Raw genomic sequence first — 26,374 nt, forward strand, 5'->3', positions numbered from 1 at the left:
ACACTAGGGCTCTCTTCGGGTGGAACTCCCTTCCATCTCCAATTACTCAAACAAACAGCAAAATTAGCTATTGTGTCATTTCACAATAGGAACTGTGAAATGACACACATACAAACACACACTCTATCACACTCTAATACACACAATCTACATAATTATTTTTTATTTTTATTATTCTTATATGGTTGTATAAAAAATGTGTGTTACTGTTCTTGTTTGTCTGTGTATCTGTGTTTTGTTACTTGTCATGTTTTGTAGTTTTTGTGTGGACCCCAGATAGAATAGCTGCTGTTTCGGGCAAAAGCTAATGGGGATCCAAATACACCAAACCAAACATAAAGTATACTTAAACACAAACGTACACGCGCGCACACACACACACACACACTTTCCCAAAATGATTCTCACTGTCATCACCTATCTCCACATTCCTCCCCAGTCCCTGCCAAAACCCTTCCCCTCCTCTCTCCAGTCTGTCTGTCTACCTCTCCTCATGATATTTCAGCCCAGTCTGCTCAGCCAAGGTCATGGGCACCAGGAATTCACTCTTCAAAGTGTGTGTGTGTGTGTTTCAGTGTCCTCACTTCCCACAAACAGTCTCATCCCTCTGAAGCTGCGACCCATAGCATACACTCTGCTTCCTGTCTCTTTGACTGACTTCCTCCCCAGAGATACTTAATGCTGCTCTTTCAGATGAAACCAAAGCATTATGATTTATTCCACTTGTTCATTGCCAGAGAGCCAATGCACACACCTCAAACATGTAATACACAGAAACACAGAAACACAGAAACACAGAAACACAGAAACACAGAAACACACACACCATGGCACTGTAAAACATCAGGATCCTCATCTGATCCTTTTTTCTCTGTCTGTTATTGGGAAGACTTGGTGTCGTCAGCTGTGCTGTCTGTGTATAGATGTTTTCTGTTCTTTAGATAGGACAGAAAGGTATTAGACTGTCTGAGTGGAGACTTAACTCTTTTCTCTGCTTGGGTGGTCAGCATAGGAAGAGCAGGGCAGGAAAGGTCTGGATTAACGTGTGTGTGTGTGTGTGTGTGTGTGTGTGTGTGTGTGTGTGTGTGTGTGTGTGTGTTTGGTGGTCAGGGGACAGGACAGGTCAGTAAGGGATCTGGATTAGCCGTTGCTCTGCAAGGTTGAGAGAAGGCTTGGAAACAGAGTTGTTTCCACAGAAACCTTATCTGGTGTCCTGCAGACAGGGAGGGAGGGGTGGGGGGTGCTAGGGGTCACAGGGGGTCGCCAGGCAGATGGAGGAACCATAGGAAATGACCTTGTGGACAGGAAGAGAGGGATCCCTATCATGAGGAGGGACAGTGGCTGGAGTCTTCCTAGGCGCGATACCACACACACACAAATGCATGTCTATATGCTCAACAAAATACCTTACAAGTGAAGCTTTCTTAAAGATTGAATAATGTGTTCAGTACCATTGTAAATGCTGTCAGTATCTTGTAGAAGTAGCAGATGTAAGTAGAAGGATGGATTATTATGTCTGTCCTGGTTCTCCGTGGCTGTGGACATGGTTTTTGTCTGGCCTGGTTTTCTGTAGATGTGGACATGGTCAATGTCTGTCCTGGTTCTCTGTGGCTGTGCACATGGTTTGTCATGTCTTCCAATTGGCGCATTCATTGCCTCCTCTCCCCTGTAACTATTCCCCAGGTCGTTGCTGTAAATGAGAATGTGTTCTCAATCAACTCACTTGGTAAAATAAGTGTTAAATAAATAAATACAAATGTCTGGCCTGGTTCTCTGTGGCTGTGGATATGATTTGTTATGTCTGGCCTGGTTGTTTAACTTTCCTATTGTGAAGAGAGGAAACCATTGGCCCTCTCTTCATTGTCTCAGCACAGGGAGGTGCTGACCTATCACACAGTGATAACACCAACCACTCGCTGTGACCATGGACCATACACCAACCATAGATTTGTTGGTATTTGGTATTTGATTAGGATCCCCATTAGCTGTTGCAAAAGCAGCAGCTACTCTTCCTGGGGTCCAACACAAAACATGACATAATACAGAACATTAATAGACAACAACAGCTCAAAGACAGAAAAAAGGCACACATATCTTACAGTTGAAGTGGGAAGTTTACATACACCTTAGCCAAATACATTTAAACTCCGTTTTTCACAATTCCTGACATTTAATCCTAGTAAAAAATCCATGTCTTAGGTCAGTTAGGATCATCACTTCATATCATATTTTAAGAATGTGAAATGTCAGAATAATAGTAGAGAGTGATTTATTTCAGCTTTTGTTTCTTTCATCACATTCCCAGTGGGTCAGAAGTTTACATACACTCAATTAGTATTTGGTAGCATTGCCTTTAAATTGTTTAACTTGGGGCAACGTTTTGGGTAGCCTTCCACAAGCTTCCCACAATAAGTTGGATGAATTTTGACCCATTCCTCTTGACAGAGCTGGTGTAACTGAGTCAGGTTTGTAGGCCTCCTTGCTCGCACACGCTTTTTCAGTTCTGCCCATTCATTTTCTATGGGATTGAGGTCAGGACTTTGTGATGGCCACTCCAATACCTTGACTTTGTTGTCCTTAAGCCATTTTGCCACAACTTTGGAAGTATGCTTGGGGTCATTGTCCATTTGGAAGACCTATTTGCGACCAAGCTTAACTTCCTGACTGATGTCTCGAGATGTTACTTCAATATATCCACATACATTTTTCCTCATGATGCCATCTATTTTGTGAAGAGCACCAGTCCCTCCTGCAGCAAAGCACCCCCACAACATGATGCTGCCACCTCCGTGCTTCATGGTTGGGATGGTGTTTGTCATGCCCTGGCCATAGAGAGGCTTTTATTCTCTATTTTGGTTAGGCCAGGGTGTGATTAGGGTGGGCATTCTAGTTTCTTTATTTCTATGTTTTCTACTTCTTTGTTTTTGGCCGAGTGTGGTTCCCATTCAGAGGCAGCTGTCTATCGTTGTCTCTGATTGGGAATCATACTTAGGTAGCCTTTTTCCCACCTGTGTTTTGTGGGTAGTTATTTTCTGTTTAGTGTCTGCACCTGACAGAACTGTTTCGGTTTTTCACTTTGTTATTTTGTTGGAGTGTTTTTGTTAAATAAATTATCATGAACACTTCCCACGCTGCGCTTGGCCCCTGCCTTCCGACGAGAGTCGTTACAGTGTTCTTCGGCTTGCAAGCCTTCCCCTTTTTCCTTCAAACATAACGATGGTCATTATGGCCAAACAGTTCTATTTTTGTTTCATCAGACCAGAGGACATTTCGTCAAAAAGTACGATCTTTGTCCCCATGTGCAGTTGCAAACCCGTAGTCTGGCTTTTTTAAGGTGGTTTTGGAGCGGTGGCTTCTTCCTTGCTGAGTGGCCTTTCAGGTTATGTCAATATAGGACTCGTTTTACTGTGGATATAGATACTTTTGTACCTGTTTCCTCCAGCATCTTCACAAGGTCCTTTGCTGTTGTTCTGGGATTGATTTGCACTTTTCACATCAAAGTACGTTCATCTCTCGGAGACAGGATGCGTCTCCTTCCTGAGCGGTATGACGGCTGCGTGGTCCCATGTTGTTGGAATTGTTGGAAAATGACTTATGCCATGCACAAAGTAGATGTCTTAACCGACTTGCCAAAACTATAGTTTGTTAACGAGAAAATGTGTGTTGTGGTTGAAAAACAAGTTTTAATGACTCCGACCTAAGTGTATGTAAACTTCTGTCTTCAACTGTTTATTTCAATACAACACACAAAATATCTAGTTCAAATAGGGAGAGGTGTTGTGCCGTGCAGTGTTGGTTTACAGTTTTTTTTTAACCAGGCTTGCTGTTCATGTGAGCAATATGAGATGGAACAGAGTTCCATGCAATAATTGCTCTATATAATATTGTACACTTTCTTGAATTTGTTCTGGATTTGGGGACTGTGAAAAGACCCTTGCAGGACTTGCTTTTTGGAGTGTGCTGTCAAAGAATCTCTTTACTACGGACAAACCTCTCCCCATTTTTTCAACCATTGAATCTATATGTTTTGAAAATGACTGTTTACATCATGTAACACCAAGTAATTTAGTCTCCTCAACTTGTTCACCAGCCACACAATGCATTACCAGATTCAGCTGAGGTCTAGAACAATGGGAATGATTTGTACCAAAACCAATGCTCTTAGTTTTAGAAATGTTCAGGGCTAGTTTATTACTGACCACCCATTCCATAACAGACTGTAACAATTTTTTAAGAGTTTCAGGGACTTCATTAGCTGTGATTGCTAATGCATATATGGTTGAATCATTAGCCTACATGGACACACATGCTTTGTTTAATGCCAGTGGCAGAACATTGGTAAAAAATAGAAAAGAGTAGAGGGCCTAGAGAGCTGCCATGCGGTACAACACACCTTACATGTTTGACATTAGAGAAGCTTCCATAGACCAACCACACCATGACCACAGACCATGCTGCCCACAGTCATGTTAACAACTCACTGACCATCGACCTCATTCACCATATACTGGCGCGAGACTGGACCACTGAGCTATAAAAGATGGCCGACCATTGTTTTCAACGTATTCTACTCATGTTCGCATACGCAGATTCATGCACCGTCTATATCCGGGTTGCATCTGGTTTACTCTGCCAAACTGACAAATCACTAGCACTCAGTCCACACAGAAAGTAGCGTGAGCAGCGATGATGTCATCACATCATTCAAAAACATGACAGACATTGGATGAATATACAATTGTGATGGCTGGATGATTTGTGCTCAAAGGTGTTGACTAAATGGTCTTATTATGAATTTTCAAATCTCACTTCTCTATGAGGCCGTCTATGGGACTTGTCTTTCTGGAGGTTACTTTGACTAAAGAGGACTTCTTCTCTGGTTTCAGGACTCTCCCACTAACAAGCTGCTGTATGCCAAGGAGATCCCAGAATACAAGAAGAGGGTACAGTGCTATTACAAACAGATCCATGAGATGGCGCCACTGAGTGAGCAGGAGATGAATGCCCACTTGGCCGAGGAGTCACGGGTGAGAGAGGGGTGGCAGATCAATAAAAGTATTAATTCATTGATTAATAGATGTAATTTGTTAGCCTTGGTGGCGGACTGTCTCTGCATTTAACCTGTTGCGACGAGCCATCCCGGATCCGGGATCGTGAATACAGCCTCAAGCTCATTACCATAACGCAACGTTAACTATTCATGAAAATCGCAAATGAAATGAAATCAATATGCTAGCTCTCAAGCTTAGATTTTTGTTAACAACACTGTCATCTCAGATTTTCAAAATATGCTTCTCAACCATAGCAAAACAAGCATTTGTGTAACAGTATTGATAGCTAGCGTAGCATTTAGCGTTAGCATTCAGCAGGCAACATTTTCACAAAAACCAGAAAAGCATTCAAATAAAATAATTTACCTTTGAAGAACTTCGGATGTTTTCAATGAGGAGACTCTCAGTTAGATAGCAAATGTTCAGTTTTTCCTGAAAGATTATTTGTGCAGGACAAATCGCTCCGTTTTCTGCGTCATGTTTAGCTAAGAAAAAAACCTGTATCCAGGATTGTGTAAATCTATCAGCAAGCTCATTAGCATAACACAATGTTAACTATTCATGAAAATCGCAAATTAAATTAAATCAATATGCTAGCTCTCAAGCTTAGCCTTTTGTTAACAACACTGTCATCTCAGATTTTCAAAAATATGCTTCTCAACCATAGCAAAACAAGCATTTGTGTAACAGTATTGATAGCTATTGCAGGCTAGCGTAGCATTTAGCGTTAGCATTCAGCAGGCAACATTTTCACAAAAACCAGAAAAGCATTCAAATCATTTACCTTTGAAGAACTTCGGATGTTTTCAATGAGGAGACTCTCAGTTAGATAGCAAATGTTCAGTTTTTCCTGAAAGATTATTTGTGCAGGACAAATCGCTCTGTTTTCTGCGCCATGTTTGGCTACCAAAAAAACCCGAAAATTCAGTCATCATAACGCCAAACTTTTTTCCAAATTAACTCCATAATATCGACTGAAACATGGTAAACGTTGTTTAGAATCAATCCTCAAGGTGTTTTTCACATATCTCTTCATGATATATCGTTCGTGGAAGTCTCCTCTCTCCTCTCAAATCACTGGATGACTGCGTGCAGCTTGTAGATTATGCAGCAATTTCAACAAAGGACACCGGGCGGACACCTGCTAAATGTAGTCTCTTATGGCCAATCTTCCAATGATATGCCTACAAATACGTCACAATGCTGCAGACACCTTGGAGAAACGATAGAAAGGGCAGGCTCATTCCTGGCGCATTCACAGCCATATAAGGAGACATTGGCAAACAGAGCCTCAAAAATCCTGCTCATTTCCTGTTTGAAGTTTCATCTTGGTTTCGCCTGTAGCATCAGTTCTGGGGCACTCACAAATAATATCTTTGCAGTTTTGGAAATGTCAGTGTTTTCTTTTCAAAGCTGTCAATTATATGCATAGTCGAGCATCTTTTTGTGACAAAATATTGCGCTAAAAACGGGCACGTTTTTTTTATCCAATAATTAAATAGCGCCCCCATAGGTTGAAGAGGTTAACCGTGCTACAACATTGAATCTGTATCTGTCTATTGCTTTTTGAGCTGACAAAGTTTGAAGGATTGATATTGTGAGGAAACGCTCACTCTGTTTTCCGTTTTGCAGAAATACAGAAATGAGTTCAACACCAACCTGGCCTTGACGGAGATCTACAAATACGCCAAGAAATACAGGAACCAGGTAAGATCCCACTACCACTGACCTGGATTAGCTGTTTGACACGTTTTAACTGGCCCCATCTCCAGCCTTATCACCAGACTTTATTCCAGATGGATTTGAGAGAGAGAGAGAACACATTGGAAAGAATTAACAACAAAAAAAGAGAGCAAACTAGAATGCTATTTGGCCCCAAACAAAGAGAGGACACAGTGGCAGAATACCTAACCACTGTGACTGACCCAAATTTAAGGGATGTACAGACTCAGTGAGGTTAGCCTTGCTATTGAGAAAGGCCGCAGTAGGCAGACCTGGCTCTCAAGAGAAGACAGGCTATGTGCACACTGCCACAACATGAGGTGGAGCCTGAGCTGCACTTCCTAATCTCGTGCCAAATGTATGAACATATTAGAGACACATATTTCCCTCAGATTACACAGATCCACAAAGAATTTGAAAACAAACCCAATTTTGATAAACTCCCATATCTACTGGATGAAATACAACAGTGTGCCATCACAACAGGGAGATTTGTGACCTGTTGCCACAAGAAAAGGGCAACCAGTGAAGAACAATCACCATTGTAAATACATCCCATATTTACATGTATTTATTTTTGCCTTTTTTACTTGAACTATTTGCACATCATTACAACACTGTAGATAGACATAATATGTCATTTGAAATGTCTTATTCTTTTGGAACTTCTGTGAGTAATGTTTACTGTACATTTTTATTGTTTATTTCAATTTTGTTATCTACTTCACTTGCTTTTGCAATGGTAGCATATGTTTCCCATGCCAATAAAGCCATTGAATTGAGAGAGAGAGAAAGAGAAAAAATCAGGGCATGAAGCGTCAGTACAGGAAATCACGTGTCCTTAAAGATCAAATCAAATTGTATTTGTCACATGCGCCAAATACAACAGGTGTAGTAGACCTTACAGTGAAATGCTTACTCACAAGCCCTTAACCAACCCAGGAGATCCAAAATATCCCTCCACACCAACAGCATACGGAACGGCAGGTAGCCTAGTGGTTAGAGCATTGGGCCAGTAACCAAAAAGTTGCTGGATCGAACCCTGAGCTGACAAGGTAAAAATCTGTCAATCTGCCCCTGAACAAGGCAAGGCATTCTTCCCCGGTAGGCCATCATTGTAAATAAGAACTTGTTCTTAACTTTAAAAATATATATTAAGACCTGAACTATATTCTCTTAAACCTCCTCAACTAAATACATAGCCAACAGCACATGGCTTGTGACACCCTCTTCTCAACTCTCCACCACCACAACCCTTACCTTTACCTCACAATACCTCATCATCAACCACCCCTATCGGGTAAATGAGACCCCCCCCCCCACACACACACCCCTACTGTTCCATGGAGTGGGTTGAGACAGTGATTGTGTGTTAATGGAGGGCCCTCATCATAACAGTGTTTAGCTGTTCACTGCCATTCTACTGTACCAGCAGACACTAGGGGTTCAGAGGTTTCCCTGGGACTCTCTATGAATCACCCCTGATTACACATTCTCTCACTCAGCCCTCTCGCTGGGCACACGCTGCCAGTAACACCCACTGAACGCATGACAACTATCAGGCTTGAAAGGCAGCGCAGATGTTGGTTTTGTAAATAGTTTGTGAACAGGAAAGGCTTTTTGTGGGGGAGAGGCATGCGTGAAGGCTGAAGAACTGCTGAAGTACTCTCTTTCTCTGTCCTGGCAGGTGGTTGAGTTTCTGTCCTATGCTGTAGAATGCATGATCGCTTGAGGGATACTGAAAGTAGTCTTTCTCTCTTTATATTTCTCTCTCACTCGTTATCTATCTCTCCAGCTCTCATTCTCTAACTGTGGGTAGATACTTTTTTTAAAGGTTTTTGCCTTTGTCTGAACTTTTTTTTTTCTCACTCTCGGTCAGGTGGTGAGTGCTCTGGAGTCCAACCCCACAGCGAAGCGTACTCAGCTGCACCACAAGTTTGAGCAGGTCATTGCTCTGGTGGAGGACAACATCTATGAGTGCAGCAGTGAGGCCTGAGTCTCCCTCCACCCCAGACCATTCCCCCAGGCTGCCTCCGCCCTAGCTGGGGTACAGGATCTAGAAATCCCCCTGTCTATCTTCCCTCCAAATATCCCTTCTGTCTATAGAGTTTATAGAGCCCAAAGACAAGAAGGAACTCTTTGCTTTAAGAAATAGTTTGCTTTAAGACTGGAAGAGATGGCAGCTTGAGATTTACTGTACCACCTCAACCCAAGACTGCCTCAGAAACCTGATTGGGAGCACTGTACCATGGATTAAGAAATGTCCTCAGAAACGTACCTTGGACTAAGCATATGTTGAGATACTGAAGAATTGAAACCCACGTCCTTTATATCAAGTGCAGAATCTCTGGATTATGTCTTTGTGTGGGTGAGGGTTGACTCTTCTACTCACACTTGGATATCCACCCAATCTGGCTTCTTGCCTGTTCACACTCACTCTGGTTTCACACTGCTTTGACCTGAAGCATAGTAGAGTTAGAGATGGAGGCACTGGGAGATGGGCCTTATTCTGGATGATGTCAAAGCCTCTGGGACCTGGAGCCCCGGTGGCCATTTTACGCACTGACCCCCTTCTGTTGGAGGATGAGCCAATGATGCACTGTACTGTATTGTAAATGTCCATAGCAATATTTATAGATCTGTTCTAATGTTTTCTGAGTGGCCTGTTCAACAATATGTGAATGAGAAACTCTTCCCATCTTCTTACAACCTGCACTGTTCTCAGGTTTGATTGGTGGAAATGGCAAAGAACTCCAACGGTGCTTTGAACTACAAGTCCCAATGTGCTTTGCAGGTTGGTGATGGGTTCCAGGAGTAGAGTAGTATTGAGAGGATTTATTAGCTGATGTTTAATGTGCCACAGACCTGTTTGCAAAGAGACTGGACTATGTTGGATCAGATGGAGTGTAGTTCAATGGGAAGAATTACATGTGATGTGTTTATGTGAAGGCAGGTTGAACTGTTTTGTGACTGAGAATGAAGGTAGATTATGACCAAGAGGGACATTTAGAGTAAAACTATGACCTTCAGTTAATCAGAGGGACAACTGTCTGACTTGACCGTACTTGTGATGCCAAAATGACAATTGTCAACGTTTGTGAAAATAAATGCTACTACAGAGCTATAATACGGTAAAAATGTTGACATTTTTGTTTCGTACCAGTATTAAAATGTCTGTTTTCATCAATACCTATGTAAACCACAGGGCAGTGATGGAGTGTTTTGTTAGTGCTTTGTTGACTGGTTGTGCATGCCACCCAACAGGCATCTGGACTGTTTCAGAAACACTAGTCCTGTAAATGCTCCCCTATGAGTGAGACATGTATGAAAAAGAAAGTTCACATTTTTATTGCAGGATATTCAACAACTTTATTTCCACGACACATGTACCATCCTTACCTTTACAGTATAAACACTGGTCTCCAGAGCTTTTCTCTCTCTCTCTCACACACACACACACACACACACACACACACACACACACACACACACACACACACACACACACACACACACACACACACACACACACACACACACACACACACACACACACACACACACACACACACACACACACACACACACACACACACACGAGTTTCTTTGCGGGTCCATCTGTTGACACTCAGAACCTGGCCCGAGCCTAGGGTTAAGAGCTAACCAGCTCGGCCTCATCATGGTGGTGCCCTGGTTGGCAAAGATGTACCAAGCCACGGTGGCATAGGGCACCCAGCATATCAGAAATGTGATGCCCATGGCAATCACCATACGGGTCACTTCCTTCTCTGCCCTCTGAGTGGCCTGAACGAATGGACACACACACACATGTGTTTTGACATGAGTCCTAACTGGAGATGTAGTAGTCCTGTGTGTTTACTGGTCTTTAGTGACCGTGTTTGTCGTTGTCCCATGCGGACGCTACAGAGCAGAAGGCCGTAGCAGAAGCCGATGATGACCAGAGGGATGTAGAAGTGAACACTGCGTACCCTCTGAGATGGACCTATACACACACACACATGCACCCGCACACCTCATTTAAAAAATATTATATGTATTATAAAGAAGTATTGCCCCTGAGATCTACCAGCCATCAGCCTATTCCCATTTCTTAAGGTGACGTTTAAGGTAAGACTAGTAGGAAATGCTTTTTGGAGGGTATTTAGAGGGTGATCTACCTGGACCTGCAACACAATGGAGGCACAGCACAGGGGAGAGCCATGATCCAGGTGAAGGCCACACCCACAATGGCGGGCCACTCATTGAAGCGGTAGTTGGTCATTGGTTTACAAACCACGATATAACGCTCAATGGCCAATAACACCAGAGACCAAAGGGCGATTTCCTCTGAGACACACAGCAAGTCAGAAACACATACTCAGTATATATGCTCATGTGCAGAAAATATTTAGACCAACTATTCTGAATATATTGGACACAGGCAGAAGACTTCAAACAGAACAGATGCTACTGTATAGCTAAAGTACATAGGGTACAGTAAGTGACTTACAGTGATATTGGCAAATCTACTTTTTCATGCATTTATATGATCTCAACCAGCAGCTTGCACCTGCAGCTACTGGAACAATTGATGTGATAACAGCTGTACTTCAACACAAAGCTTCAGATATTCTGTAAGGTCTATACATCTGCTGTTATTAAAGACATCCTCCTGTCACCTCAGTCACAGAAAACATGTGTAAATGAGGTGTAAAAATGCACATGTCATAAGGTCCTGGGCTTTATTTAAGTCTGCACTGTCTTCTTTAGAAGAAAGGTATGCTGGGGGTGCGGGTGCTATTCAAATGATTCTAAATACATGGGTGGTCTTGATATTCGGGGAACAAAAATCTTCGACACCGGACTTTAAAGTCATTGAGCTCAAGGTACATTGAGGTTGCACCTGGCGAAAGCCAGCCAGGCACCCCTTTAGGGAAAAGTTACTCAACCACAGATCTAGGATCAGATTCCCCTAGCCTAATCCCAACCATTATGGAAACAAAAATATCTTACCCTGTGGCTCGTGGCAACTACTACCTACACCTCACCCAGAGGTCCACCATGTCTTACCTCCCAACTACTACCTACACCTCACCCAGAGGTCCACCATGTCTTACCTCCCAACTACTACCTACACCTCACCCAGAGGTCCACCATGTCTTACCTCCCAACTACTACCTACACCTCAGCCAGAGGTCCACCATGTCTTACCTCCCAACTACTACCTACACCTCAGCCAGAGGTCCACCATGTCTTACCTCCCAACTACTACCTACACCTCAGCCAGAGGTCAACCATGTCTTACCTCCCAACTACTACCTACACCTCAGCCAGAGGTCCACCATGTCTTACCTCCCAACTACTACCTACACCTCACCCAGAGGTCCACCATGTCTTACCTCCCAACTACTACCTACACCTCAGCCAGAGGTCCACCATGTCTTACCTCCCAACTACTACCTACACCTCAGCCTGAGGTCCAACATGTCTTACCTCCCAACTACTACCTACACCTCAGCCAGAGGTCCACCATGTCTTACCTCCCAACTACTACCTACACCTCACCCAGAGGTCCACCATGTCTTACCTCCCAACTACTACCTACACCTCAGCCAGAGGTCCACCATGTCTTACCTCCCAACTACTACCTACACCTCACCCAGAGGTCCACCATGTCTTACCTCCCAACTACTACCTACACCTCACCCAGAGGTCCACCATGTCTTACCTCCCAACTACTACCTACACCTCACCCAGAGGTCCACCATGTCTTACCTCCCAACTACTACCTACACCTCACCCAGAGGTCCACCATGTCTTACCTCCCAACTACTACCTACACCTCAGCCAGAGGTCCACCATGTCTTACCTCCCAACTACTACCTACACCTCAGCCAGAGGTCCACCATGTCTTACCTCCCAACTACTACCTACACCTCAGCCAGAGGTCCACCATGTCTTACCTTCCAACTACTACCTACACCTCAGCCAGAGGTCTACCATGTCTTACCTCCCAACTACTACCTACACCTCAGCCAGAGGTCCACCATGTCTTACCTCCCAACTACTACCTACACCTCAGCCAGAGCCCACCATGTCTTACCTCCCAACTACTACCTACACCTCAGCCAGAGGTCCACCATCTCTTACCTCCCAACTACTACCTACACCTCAGCCAGAGCCCACCATGTCTTACCTCCCAACTACTACCTACACCTCAGCCAGAGCCCACCATGTCTTACCTCCCAACTACTACCTACACCTCACCCAGAGGTCCACCATGTCTTACCTCCCAACTACAGCCTAGGGCTCCACCATCACCATGTCTTACTTCCCATAGTGGTGAATAATCCTTCAATGTGCATCTGGTAACGCCCAGGAAGAAGTAGCCCTGTAGGGCCGTGGCGAGGGTCACAGTGAAACCCCCCACCACGGAGAGGTCACCGACAGCCAAGTTCAACAGGATGTAGTTCAGGGGGGTCCGTAGCGTCTTGTGCTACACCGTGACGTAGAGCGTAGGGAAGTTGATAGGGAAGGCTGTGACAAGAAAGATCATGTATGAAGTAAGGAGAGAGTACTTCCAGGGTGCAGCTAGGTAATACTGAAGGTATTCAAACGGGCTCTGATCCAGGCAATGAGAAGTGGTGTGCACTGCCCCCCGAGGCGGGCGCAGGTCCTTTTAAGAGCCCCTCTTAGGATTAGGGACATGCATGGACCTCAGCATGGACAGATTTAGGTCACACACACTAATCCATGAGAAAAACATCTAGCGTGAGTATAGTGTGCGTATATTTAAAGGCAGTGTTATACTCTGACGATATCATCCTCACGAGAGCACGTCGTCAAAGACCAATGCAACTCAGACTTCTTCTGAAAAAGGACATATGCCAAAAGTAATGCACTAGAGAATAGTGTGTCAGAGATTTGCATTATCCTAGACGCCTAAAGGCTACTGTACCCGTCTGCTTATACAGCCTGACGTGTCAACTTTGTCAAGAGAATAATTTAGCAGGCTTTATAGAAGAGGGAGTGTAAATGTAATTTCCAGAGTGTTCCAACTCATTTGCAGCAGTGGTAACCTAATCCTTAATCACTGAATAATATGGACCTCACTTAGGAAAGGAGCAGAAAACGATTTCTGTTGCACACATATCCTCTCCCTCTCTCACACACACATATCCTCTCCCTCTCTCACACACACGCACACACACACATATCCTCTCCCTCTCTCACACACACACACACATATCCTCTCCCTCTCTCACACACACGCACATATCCTCTCCCTCTCTCACACACACACACACAACACACATATCCTCTCCCTCTCTCACACACACGCACACACACACACATATCCTCTCCCTCTCTCACACACACGCAAACACTCATCGGAAAGGTTTTGTCAGGCATATTCATTTTGGTAGCATGGCGCGTAAGCTCACACACAGTAATCCTGTGGTAAGGTGTGGGACAGTAAGACACCTGGTGTTAGAGCTGTGAAGCTGTCAGACTGCCCGTGGATCGCTGAAAAGAATATCAACACACACCGATGCAAACACACTCAAACACATTCTAACCCTGAATCACACACTCGTGCACAAAACAAGTGGAGAATTTGAAACCTTTCATTAAAAAAAAACATTTGACTTTAATAATATAAAAATACAATACATTCAACTCTTTAAGAATGCTAGAGAGTCAAAGTACACATCATATAACAGCAGCAATAAATACCAGTGAATTGAAATACGTTTTTTAAACACGTTTTTCTAGACAGAAGAGTTCATTGGTAAATCTGTGTGACCTCATCCTGTTCATTCTATAGGGTTGTTCATCTGAAGATTGACTTTTGCTGCGGACTATAATGATCTTCATAATCACATCCCTGAAATAACGTCTTTGAGGTTTTCTGCCATCATATGGGCGGAACATTACTCAGAAGAGCAAGAGTGAAACTGAAGATGTGAATAATTGTGAGATGGATGAATTGATTCTAGACCAGTTTGGGGAGGTCAGTTGGGTTCATCGATGGGCCGACGGCAGTAGGGACAGCAGTTGTGCTGAAGCACAAGCAGCTCATAGTCTTCACTGTGGAACATCTAGAGGAAGCACACCAGAGAAGACAGGAAGCATAGGTCAGAGAACACAGAGCAGAGCAGGGATTCTCTAAGGAAGGTAGCAGAGGCCAGTAACACAACATCTAGCACTGCCAATAGCAACATTTTATCCAAATCTAACTCCTGGTAAAGGAAACACTGCAGAAAGTTAAAATAAGTGAAAGATTAAGGCTAGAAGAGAGATTCTGTCAGAGGGCCATGGAGAGCCAAGGTGTGTGTGAGGGTAGTGTGTCATGTTTTAAAGATTAGAATCATTTTTCGCCTCTTAAGTACAGCACCTGGGGGTGAGTGAGTGCGTGATTGGGGTGAGTGAGTGCGTGATTGGGGTGAGTGAGTGCGTGATAGGGGTGAGTGAGTGCATGATTGGGGTGAGTGAGTGCGTGATAGGGGTGAGTGAGTGCATGATAGGGGTGAGTGAGTGCGTGATAGGGGTGATTGAGTGAGTGATAGGAGTGAGTGAGGGCGTGACAGGGGTGAGTGTGTGTGTGATAGCGACGAGTGTGTGTGTGTGATAGGTGTGAGGGGGGCATGAAGCGCAATGCTGTGTGTGTGTGTGTGTGTGTGTGTGTGTATTCCATCTATTCAGTACCTGGAAGCAGGAGGGGCACATGGTGATGCTGACATCAGGCAGTAAGGAACGGTAGTACTCCCACTGCAGGGGTTTGGGCCAGCGCTTAATCAGGACATCCCTCCTGCTCATAGACCTCAGCACGGAGCGACTCACCACCACCGGGACAAAGTCAGAGCCCCCCTGCTGTTAAGGAGATACACACAGGTTCACATATTAGAATACACACAGGTTCACATATTAGAAAACACACAGGTTCACCTATTAGAATACACACAGGTTCACATATTAGAATACACACAAGTTCACATATTAGAATAGACACAGGTTCACATATTAGAATAGACACAGGTTCACATATTAGAATAGACACAGGTTCACATATTAGAATACACACAGGTTCACATATTAGAATAGACACAGGTTCACATATTAGAATAGACACAGGTTCACATATTAGAATACACACAGGTTCACATATTAGAATAGACACAGGTTCACATATTAGAATAGACACAGGTTCACATATTAGAATAGACACAGGTTCACATATTAGAATAGACACAGGTTCACATATTAGAATACACACAGGTTCACATATTAGAATAGACACAGGTTCACATATTAGAATAGACACAGGTTCACATATTAGAATAGACACAGGTTCACATATTAGAATAGACACAGGTTCACATATTAGAATAGACACAGGTTCACATATTAGAATAGACACAGGTTCACATATTAGAATAGACACAGGTTCACATATTAGAATAGACACAGGTTCACATATTAGAATAGACACAGGTTCACATATTAGAATAGACACAGGTTCACATATTAGAATAGACACAGGTTCACATATTAGAATAGATACAGGTTCACATATTAGAATACACACAGGTTCACATATTAGAATAGACACAGGTTCACATATTAGAATAGACACAGGTTCACATATTAGAATACATACAGGTTCACATATTAGAATACACACAGGTTCACATATTAGAATAGACACAGGTTCACATATTAGAATAGACACAGGTTCACATATTAGAATAGACACAGGTTCACATATTAGAATACATACAGGTTCACATATTAGAATACACACAGGTTCACATGTTAGAATACACACATACTGACCCCTTTCATTTCTACTCTCCCTTTAGTTTCACCTCCCTCCTTCTCTCCCTCTATCCTCCCGATCCTCACCTCAAAGCTGAGTTTGGCCATGAAGGGGTCCTCCTCTGTGTCTTCTGTGCCATCATCCAGCTTCAGAGACTGGGACTCTGATACAGTTAAAGAAGCTGCTCCTCTCACATCCTCCCTTTCATACATACCCCATCACTTCTGCTCATCGTTCTCTGCTCTCACCCACACTCACGGTGCATTAGGAAAGTATTCAGACCCCTTGACTTTTCCACATTTTGTTACGTCACAACCTTAATCTAAAATGTATTCAATAGTTGTTTTTTTCCCTTCATCAATCTACACACACACACACACACACACACACACACACACACACACACACACACACACACACACACAATACCCTACATTGACAAAGCAAAAATGGTTTAACATTTTTTTGTTTTGCAAATGTATTAAAAACTCAAAAATTAAATATCACATTTACATACGTTTTCAGACCGTTTACTCAGTACTTTGTTGAAGCACCTTTGGAAGTGATTACAGCCTCCTGTCTTCTTGGGTAGAACACTACAAGCTTGACACACCTGTATTTGAAGAGTTTCTGCCATTCTTCTCTGCAGATCCTCTCAAGCTCTGCCAGGTTGGATGGGGAGCGTCGCTGCACAGCTATTTTCAGGTCTTTTCAGAAATGTTCGATCAGGTTCAAGTCCGGGCTCTGGCTAGGCCACTCAAGGACATTCAGAGACTTGTCCCGAAGCCACTCCTGCGTTGTCTTGGCTGTGTGCTTAGGGTCGTTGTCCTGTTGGAATATGAACCTTTACCTCAGTCGGAGGTCCTGAGCGCTCTGGAGCAGGTTTTCATCAAGGATCTCTAAGTACTTCACTCCGTTCATCTTTCCCTCGATCCTGACTAGTCTCCCAGTCCCTGCCACTGAAAAACATCCCCACAGCATGATAATGCCACCACCATGCTTCACCGTAGGGATGGTGCTAGGTTTCCTGCAGACGTGACACTTGGCATTCAGGCCAAAGAGTTCAATCTTGGTTTCATCAGACCAGAGAATCTTGTTTCTCATGGTCCGAGAGTCTTTAGGTGCCTTTTGGCCATCTCCAAAAAGGCTGTTATGTGCCTTTTACTGAGGAGTGACTTCTGTCTGGCCACTCTACCATAAAAGCCTGATTGGTGGGGTGCTGCAGAAATGTTTTGGTACCCTTCCTTCCCCAGATCTGTGCCTCGACACAATCCTGTCTCGGAGCTCTACGGACAATTCCTTTGACCTCGTGGCCTGGTTTTTGCTCCGACATGCATTGTCAACTGTGGGGCCTAATAAAGACAGGTGTGTGCCTTTCCAAATCATGTCCTATCAATTGAATTTAATAAATTGAATCCAAGTTGCTGAAACATCTCAAGGATGATCAATGGAAACAGGATGCACCTGAGCTTAATTTCGAGTCGCATAGCAATGGGTCTGAATACTTACGTAAATCACATTTTAAAAATTGCAAAAATGTCGCTTTGTCATGGGGTATTGTGTGTATATTGATGAAAAAATATATATTTAATCCATTTTAGAATAAGGCTGTAACGTAACAAAATGTGGAAAAAGGGAAGGGGTTTGAATACTTTCCGAATGCATTGTATACCAGACTCATGCAGTCACTTTATGCAACCAACATCGGGAAAAACAAAGATACTCTAATTCATATGTCAAAGAGAGCAAGTTACTTTGAAAAACGATATATCCAAACTACTTTGTGATAAATTATTATATCTAAACAGATCCCTCTGCAGTCTGATGTTAACATAATGTGTCATTTAGCCTATTAAACACAAAAACTAGATTTCAAGTGAGAATTAGGCCGGTCTGATGCCAAAACAGAAAGGAAATGGCTGCCTACTTCACCAAATTTTCTTTTCGCAAAAAAAGTAGTGAGTAGCTCCATTAGTTAGCGACACCACTACATGGCTATAGTATGTAATTAACTACTGAAAACACTGCCAAGATTTGAATTTAGAACAACTAAAACCAAGCTACTGCAACATGTAGAATTACTAGTTACTAGTTGAATAACATATAGTTCACTACTCCCCAACACTGTGTGTCAGCTAATGCAGGTTACTCCCAGGCAGAGATGTCTCTGAGGAGTTAGTGTCATTCTGACAAGAGAGAAGAGCCCCTCTAACTCTATTACATCTAAGATTACTTCAGTTTGACAGCTTAAGGTGTTGGGCAGAATCAGAATCAAGGTTCTGGGCAGAATCAGAATCAAGGTTCTGGTAAGGACACATACTGTATGTAATGTGTGTCTGTATGGAAACATGTATGAGCACACAACCTTAACATGCAGACTATTCACATTAGGTAAAACTGGTAATGAGAAATGCGTAGATGTTAGTGGTGTACACTGCATCAGGTAAAGGATACCCCCACTGCTCATCTCCTGCCAGCGAGCAGCCTTCCTGTCAATGCAAGGGACTTCCAGGTCAATGAGAGACACAGCCTCCTCATCACCGATACCCTTGTCCAGATAGAACTGCACCAGAGGAAGGACCTCTACAGTACAGAGATACAATATTAAGAACACACCTCGGAACCAAACATCCACTTACAAAGAGACTGGTGTCAACTTACCGTATGAAGATGCTGAATAGATGAAGGGCTGTTTGCAGTTGATACACACACTGCCCTGGCTGTTCAGCAGGGGGTTGTTGGTGGAGCAGCGATAACACATGGGGATCAGGTCCTGGGTTACACACATACACAAAGTATAAGATACACGCTCCACTAGAACTTTAAAAAAGTAAATATACACACATATACACAGACACGCATGTATGCATGCAAACTCACACCTCATTGTCGTGGTATGGTTTGGAGCGGACGGTAAGGCTGCCCAGATCCATTGACTCCTGGAAGCGAGAGGGAACGTGGAGTTCCTGGAGCTTCTCATAGGCATGTCTGGCTAGTTTAAACGCTCCCAGGGTTCTGCTCTGCTTGGCCAACGCATAAAGAGTGTTACTGAGACCCATCGTCAAGGGCAACAAGGTGCTACAAGTAGACATTGCCCTTAGCAACAGATCTGGGGTCAGTTTACTCTCTTCAAATTGTACCTTAACTACACTACATGATCAAAGGTATGTGGACACCTGCTCGTCGAACAGCTCATTTCAAAAGGATGGTAATTCATATGGAGTTGGTCCCCTCTTTGCTGCTATAACAGCCTCCACTCTTTTGGGAAGGCTTTCCACTAGACGTTGGAACATTGCTGCGGGAACTTACTTCCATTCATCCACAAGAGCATTAGTGACGTTGGGAAATGATGTTGGGTAGGGCTGGGTAGGGCTGGCTCGCAGTCAGCGTTCCAATTCATCCCAAAGGTGTTTGATGGAGTTGAGGTCAGGGTTTTGTGCAGGTCAGTCAAGTTCTTCCACACCGATCTTGACAAACCTTTTCTGTATGGACCTTGCTTTGTGCATTGTCATGCTGAAACAGAACAGGGCCCCAAACTATTTCAACAAAGTTGGAAGCTCAGAATCATCTAGAATGTCATTCTATGCTGTAGCGTTAACGATTCCCTTCACTGGACCTAAAAGGCCTATCCCAAACCATGAAAAACAGCCCCAGGTGGCCTCCCGGGTGGCGCAGTGGTTAAGGGCGCTGTACTGCAGCGCCAGCTGTGCCATCAGAGTCCCTGGGTTCGCGACCAGGCTCTGTCGTAACCGGCCGCGACCGGGAGGTCCGTGGGGCGACGCACAATTGGCCTAGCGTCGCCCGGGTTAGGGAGGGCTTGGTCGGTAGGGGTGTCCTTGTCTCATCGCGCACCAGCGACTCCTGTGGCGGGCTGGGCGCAGTGTGCGCTAGCCAAGGTTGCCAGGTGCACGGTGTTTCCTCCAGCGCATTTGGTGCGGCTGGCTTCCGGGTTGGATGCGCACTGTGTTAAGAAGCAGTGCGGCTTGGTTGGGTTGTGTATCGGAGGACGCATGACTTTTAACCTTCGTCTCTCCCGAGCCCGTACGGGAGTTGTAGCGATGAGACAAGATAGTAGCTACTGCAACAATTGGATACCACGAAATTGGGGAGAAAAAGGGGAAAAATTAAAAACAAAAAAACAGCCCCAGACCAATATTCCTCCTCCACCAAACTTTACAGTTGGCACTGTGCCTTCTGGCATCATGGGAAAATATAAAGAAATCAGCCAAATTATAGACCTCCACAAGTCTGGTTCATCCTTGGGAGCAATTTCCAAACACCTGAAGGTACCACGTTCATCTGTAAAAACAATAGTACGCAACTATAAACACCATGGGCCCACTCAGCCGTCATACCGCTCAGGAAGGAGATGCGTTCTGTCTCCGAGAGATGAACGTACTTTGGTGCGAAAAGTCCAAATCAATACCAGAACAACAGCAAAGGACCCTGTGAAGATGCAGAGGAAACAGGTACAAAAGTATCAAAATCCACAGTAAAAACAAGTCCTATATCGACATAACCTGAAAGGCCGCTCAGCAAGGAAGAAGCCACTGTTCCAAAACCGCCATAAAAAAGCCAGACTACGGTTTGCAACTGCACATGGGGACAAAGTTCGTACTTTTTGGTGAAATGTCCTCTGGTCTGATGAAACAAAAATAGAACTGTTTGGCCATAATGACCATCGTTATGTTTGGAAGAAAAAGGGGGATGCTTGCAAGCTGAAGAACACCATCCCAACCGTGAAGCACGGTTTGCTGCAGGAGGGACTGTTGCACTTCACAAAATAGATGGCATCATGAGGAAAAAGTATGTGGATATATTGAAGCAACATCTCAAGACATCAGTCAGGAAGTTAAAGCTTGGTTGCAAATGGGTCTTCCAAATGGACAATGACCCCAAGTATACTTCCAAAGTTGTGGCAAAATGGCTTAAGGACAACAAAGTCAAGGTATTGGAGTGGCCATCACAAAGCCCTGACCTCATTCCTATAGAAAATGTGTGGGTAGAACTGAAAAAGCGTGTGTGAGCAAAGAGGCCTACAAACCTGACTCAGTTACACCAGTCCTGTCAGGAGGAATGGGCCAAAATGTACCCAAGGAAGCTTGTGGAAGGCTACCCGAAATGTTTGACCCAAGTTAAACAATTTAAAGGCAATGCTACCAAATACTAATTGAGTGTATGTAAATGTTTGACCCACTGGGAATGTGATGAAAGAAAGAAAAGCTGAAATAAATCACTCTCTACTATTATTCTGACATTTCACATTCTTAAAATAAAGTGGTGATCCTAACTGACCTAAGACAGGGAATTTGTACTAGGATTAAATGTCAGGAATTGTGAAAAACTGAGTTTAAATGTATTTGGCTAAGGTGTATGTAAACTTCCAACTTCAACTGTATAGTGTATTAGGGTAGGACAGGCCAAAATGAACTTATTGCCTAATGGAAACGTCTTCCGACTCCAGAACAAGAACTCAAGATCGGGGACTGGGCACACAATTGGCACTACACATACTCATCAGACCTGTGTATGTATGTTAAACATAGCCACTGCCAGCAACCACAAGTCCCATTCTCTCTGTTTGGCTCTGTGATGGGTACACTGATCCTCTCTAAAATAACTACCTTGGCTTTTCCTTTAAAAGTGCTGTGATTAGAGGAATGTATACTTGTGTGTAAGTGTTTGTGTAATCATCCTTGCATGTGTGTGTTTGAGCACAGGAAATTGCTGCCTGTTTGTATTTGTAAGGATTGAGATTGTTGTGCACTGAGGAGCCCTTGGAGAAAGGCAACACCAGGTCAATGACTTGCAGCTGCAGAAGCCCTGTAACTGGGATTCCTCCACTAGCTCCAACAGCTCTCCTCTCTGCTCCTCCAGTCCCAGTATCAGGATTGTTAAAAACTCATCTACTATTCTGTGATGTATGTGGTGCTTTCCAAGACATTGTGCCACATTATTCCGACCAGAGCCTGCTAAGACCATAAATCCTGGTTCAAACTTTTCCGAGCGGCACCGTGTGGCCAGAGAGGATTCCAGCTGCAGAGCCCTATTTCTTTCTGGAAGCCTGGTATTTCCTTCCCCATGCTCCTACCCCTTTCTCTCTCTATATGTGTGTGTGTGTGTGTGTGTGTGTGTGTGGTAATCAGTGGGTTTATTTTGGTAAGTGAAAATGTGCCTCTTTCTAGCGTCTTCTCTTCCTGCCCATCTCCCTTCACGTGGTCGTGCTGGTCTGTTTCCTCTACCCTGTTTGTTCCCTGGATCCAACTTTCTCTCACTCTTTTTCCTTAATGTTCTCTCTACCTCACAAGGTAATCAGCCTGTGAACTCTATGAACATTTAAGGTGACATTGGACACATGGATTTGAGCATACTGGTTCCGACCTGTAGGATTACTTTTAACATGGGAAGGATACACTTTGGAGATGCCCAGTGGCACGTCCTTGGTGAGGTTGTGTAGGAGGTACCTGGAGATGTTAAAGAGCGTCTCAGGCATATGGGAGCTAAAGGGTTCATCCTGGAGAAAGGAGAAAAGAGAGAGAGGAAGGAAAGGTAGCAAGAAGAGGGAAGAAGGGAGGCAGAGAAAGATGGGAGAGGGAGAGAGGGAAATAGAGGCAGGTAGATGTAGCAGAAAGGGAGAGGGGATGCAGAGAAAGAGACAGGGAATTAGAGGCAGGTAGATGTACCAGGGGAGGTAGAGAGAGAGAGAGAGAGAGAGAGAGAGAGAGAGAGAGAGAGAGAACATAACAACATCAATCAAATACACACAGCTTTGGGCACCTTTGTAAGAGTCTCAGAGGCACAATGATCCTGTGTCTGTCCCTCCCCCTCTTCTTCTCCATCTCTCTTCTTCTCTCTCCTGCCTTAAACACTAGTCTGAAGATGAAGAATAGCCTGAGCTGTGCCACAGACTCCCTTCACAGCACAGAACACTGCTCTCACAGGGGCTAGGTTCAGAGGCAGGGAGTGTTCATTAGCGTACAGCGCCAGCTAGCTCCCATAGTGTTTGATGGCTCAGCACAGCCAGGTGCCTGGGAGAGTTAAAGTGAGGTATAGAAGGTTCCTGCTCTGGACTCAATCACAGGGATTCCTCACTTCAGGGGTGTGACTAGTACTGTGTGTGTGTGTGTGTGTGTGTGTGTGTGTGTGTGAGAGAGAGAACACAGACAAAGGCCAGGGGTACTGCAGCCACAGCAAACCAGCCTAAAGAGACAGAGTGCTTATAACCAGGCATAGCTTGTTTAGAACCAAGCACTGGCGAGGGGGGTGGCGCTGCTCGTGGGAGGGGTTATCCTGATTAATTATCAACCAAAGGATTCCAGAAGCATTTCCTATTTCAACTAAGGGACTGAAGGGATTTTTTGCGGTCTACCTTTCTCAACTCTCTCAACCCTGCCTATTCTTAACTTCTTAACTTTTCTGAATTCAACCTTAACTTAATCTTAACTATACTTACTTGGCTCTACTCTGTCCCTACCTTCAGCTGTGGTGAGCATCTTACTGTGTAACGCTGTATTGAGTGGTAAACATGGTAGAGCTCAGCCAGGTGCTGGAAACGCTTGAACTTCTTCAGCATCTCCTCCTTCCTCTCCTCGTTTTCTGTGACACACACATGCACCCCCCCCCCACACACACACACACATACACACACACACACACACCAAAATCAAAATGAACCAGTTACAGTAGGAATTCAGTGGTGATAGTAGTAAGAGGTATATTGGTGTCAGTAGACCTACGTACCCCTAGCGATGTCCAGACACTGCATAGAAAGCATCCAGTAATAATATGCTGCGTCATTGAACCTGCTCTCCACCACGGCATTGTGGGTAAGCTGTTCCAACACCTTCACAGCCTCGCTCTGTCGGCCCGCCTTGTGGAAAGCTGCGGTGGGAGGAGAGAAGGGAGGGAAGAGACTTAATTGCAGCGAGGAAGGGGGAACATTGCGAGCCAGAGCGGAGCTTAACACTGCTTCTATTGCATGGACAATAGAGTTTCAGCCTTATAGAAGATGACCCCTTTCCCATTATACCCCTTTCATTCTAAGGCTGCCAGAGTTGAACAATATCACAGAAACACTTACACACCAGGGACAATTTGTACTTAACGTACTCGAGACAATGTTTTCCTCATTTTTCACTCGTAACCACAAACAGACATCTTCTAAAACAAACCCAATCCCAAATTTCAAACAGCATGCCACTTAGAAAGCACAACTCCAATAAACATGTGGTCATTTCCATGCAAAAGGACCCATGAACACCAATATGCGACGTTCATAGGAGCATGCCACATGTAGGCTTTTTATCGGGAACAGGAGTGGAGAAATATGATTTCTTTCTTTCATCTTGAGAAAATGCAAATGTGCAATTAGGGACTGTGCTGTGTAGACTAACCCTGCAACTTTTTTCAGTAAAAGCTGACAGCCTTTCACTTTCAACCACATAAAATATGCATCGAAGACAAACTCAAAAACATGTTGGATCGTTTTCACAGCTTTTAATTTCCTTAATACCGATCAACAAACTGATGTCATTTGGAAATCTTGCACGGAAAATCTCCCCATTCCCTAAGTGTCTTTGGCATGCGAGAGAAGCAGAAATGAATGAGAAAAATGTACCGATGTCAACTAGATCGTGGATGCTATATTCATTCTATCGATTTATGACATTCTGGTGAGCATGGCTTTATTTAATATTCTAGAGCATCAAGTAATGACAGACAATTATGAATATTATGTTTATTTATGCATGCAGGGATGGAAACTAATGAGCGGGATTTCAAAGATGCATGTAAACTGATCCGAAATTAGACCTAAACCGGAATATGAGCTATTATCTGGAATACGGTGCGCACGTAAACCTACCCACGAGTCCCCTCTCTTTCTATTTACTGTGACCAGCATCCTGACCCAATGAGCCCCGGCCGACACCGGACATCAATGGATGCTGAAAAGTAGTTGAAATTTGGTCAGTCCACCGTGGCCCTGATTTCAACGTCTATAGATGTAGTTTTCCGGTCCAATCCGGACCAACCTTGATTTCAACGTCCAGATATCTGATGACCGGACCAAATTTGAACCAACTGTTTCACAGTTTTGAACAACACATTACAGTAAGGCACAGTAGGGTTCAGTAAAGAAAAGTACAGTTGAGTTCAGTACAGTACATAGTAGAGCACACTTGAGTACACTATAATGTACTGTACTGAACTATACGCTACTTTACTGAACTATACTCTACTTGACTATGCTGTACTCTACTGTTCTGTGTGGTATTGTACTCTATAGTGCTGTACTTTGATGTCCAAACTTGTTAAACATACTGTAGACATCTATGGATGGCTCAGATTTGGTGCGGTCCAACCCAACAAAATGTGGTCTTGTTTGGTGGTGGCGCTGATTCAAATAATAGCCAGTGTGTAGGATAATACCCAAATATGCAAAGGAGGATATTGCATATTTCTACCTTTGTGTACCTATTTAGGATACATCACCATAATTATGCATTTCTGATCAGGGTCAAATTATGACATTTTGTAACCATAATTCTGTTCAGGTGTAAATCCTCTTCAATTACAATAACCAACATATATTTTTAGGGGTCATATCATAGCTGACACCCCATTCTTTCTGCAGACATCTTTTAATATTAATTCGGAGCAGATCTTTTTTGTGGAAAACGAGGTCACATAAAAAAAACTGAGGCAGATTTGACAGAAATTATGTTACCAAATTTTGCATTATTATAAAATGTTTGGTGTGAATTGTTAAAAGTAGTCTTTG

At 43.8% G+C, this 26,374-nt stretch overlaps 2 protein-coding genes and 1 pseudogene across 5 annotated transcripts in view; 1 reads left to right on the plus strand and 2 right to left on the minus strand.

Moving 5' to 3' along the window:
* LOC115102076 (plexin-D1-like) overlaps window positions 1-9,975 on the plus strand; it is a 127,305-nt gene extending 117,330 nt beyond the window's left edge. Inside the window, exons 34-36 of the mRNA XM_029621637.2 lie at window positions 4,887-5,027; window positions 6,684-6,758; window positions 8,653-9,975. Coding sequence (XP_029477497.1) covers window positions 4,887-5,027; window positions 6,684-6,758; window positions 8,653-8,769 — 333 coding nt within the window. The 3' untranslated portion in view covers window positions 8,770-9,975. The remainder of the gene's footprint in view (window positions 1-4,886; window positions 5,028-6,683; window positions 6,759-8,652) is intronic.
* An 815-nt stretch (window positions 9,976-10,790) lies between these two features.
* LOC115101861 (rhodopsin-like) lies at window positions 10,791-13,703 on the minus strand (annotated as a pseudogene).
* Window positions 13,704-14,399: 696 nt separating this feature from the next.
* Window positions 14,400-26,374, minus strand: part of ift122 (intraflagellar transport 122 homolog (Chlamydomonas)) — a 34,666-nt gene continuing 22,691 nt past the window's right edge. For 3 of the 4 annotated variants that reach the window (XM_029621640.2, XM_029621639.2, XM_029621642.2), the window contains 9 exons: window positions 24,334-24,474; window positions 24,068-24,189; window positions 23,007-23,107; window positions 19,476-19,641; window positions 19,255-19,366; window positions 19,048-19,176; window positions 16,680-16,756; window positions 15,483-15,647; window positions 14,400-14,875 (listed from right to left, as the gene is read on the minus strand). In XM_029621640.2, the coding sequence (XP_029477500.1) occupies window positions 14,789-14,875; window positions 15,483-15,647; window positions 16,680-16,756; window positions 19,048-19,176; window positions 19,255-19,366; window positions 19,476-19,641; window positions 23,007-23,107; window positions 24,068-24,189; window positions 24,334-24,474 (1,100 nt within the window). In that variant the 3' untranslated portion in view covers window positions 14,400-14,788. The remainder of the gene's footprint in view (window positions 14,876-15,482; window positions 15,648-16,679; window positions 16,757-19,047; window positions 19,177-19,254; window positions 19,367-19,475; window positions 19,642-23,006; window positions 23,108-24,067; window positions 24,190-24,333; window positions 24,475-26,374) is intronic. The other variant, XM_029621641.2, reaches the window with a different exon arrangement.

Source organism: Oncorhynchus nerka, linkage group LG20, assembly GCF_034236695.1.
Source record: "Oncorhynchus nerka isolate Pitt River linkage group LG20, Oner_Uvic_2.0, whole genome shotgun sequence".
Classification (NCBI taxonomy): Eukaryota; Metazoa; Chordata; class Actinopteri; order Salmoniformes; family Salmonidae; genus Oncorhynchus; species Oncorhynchus nerka.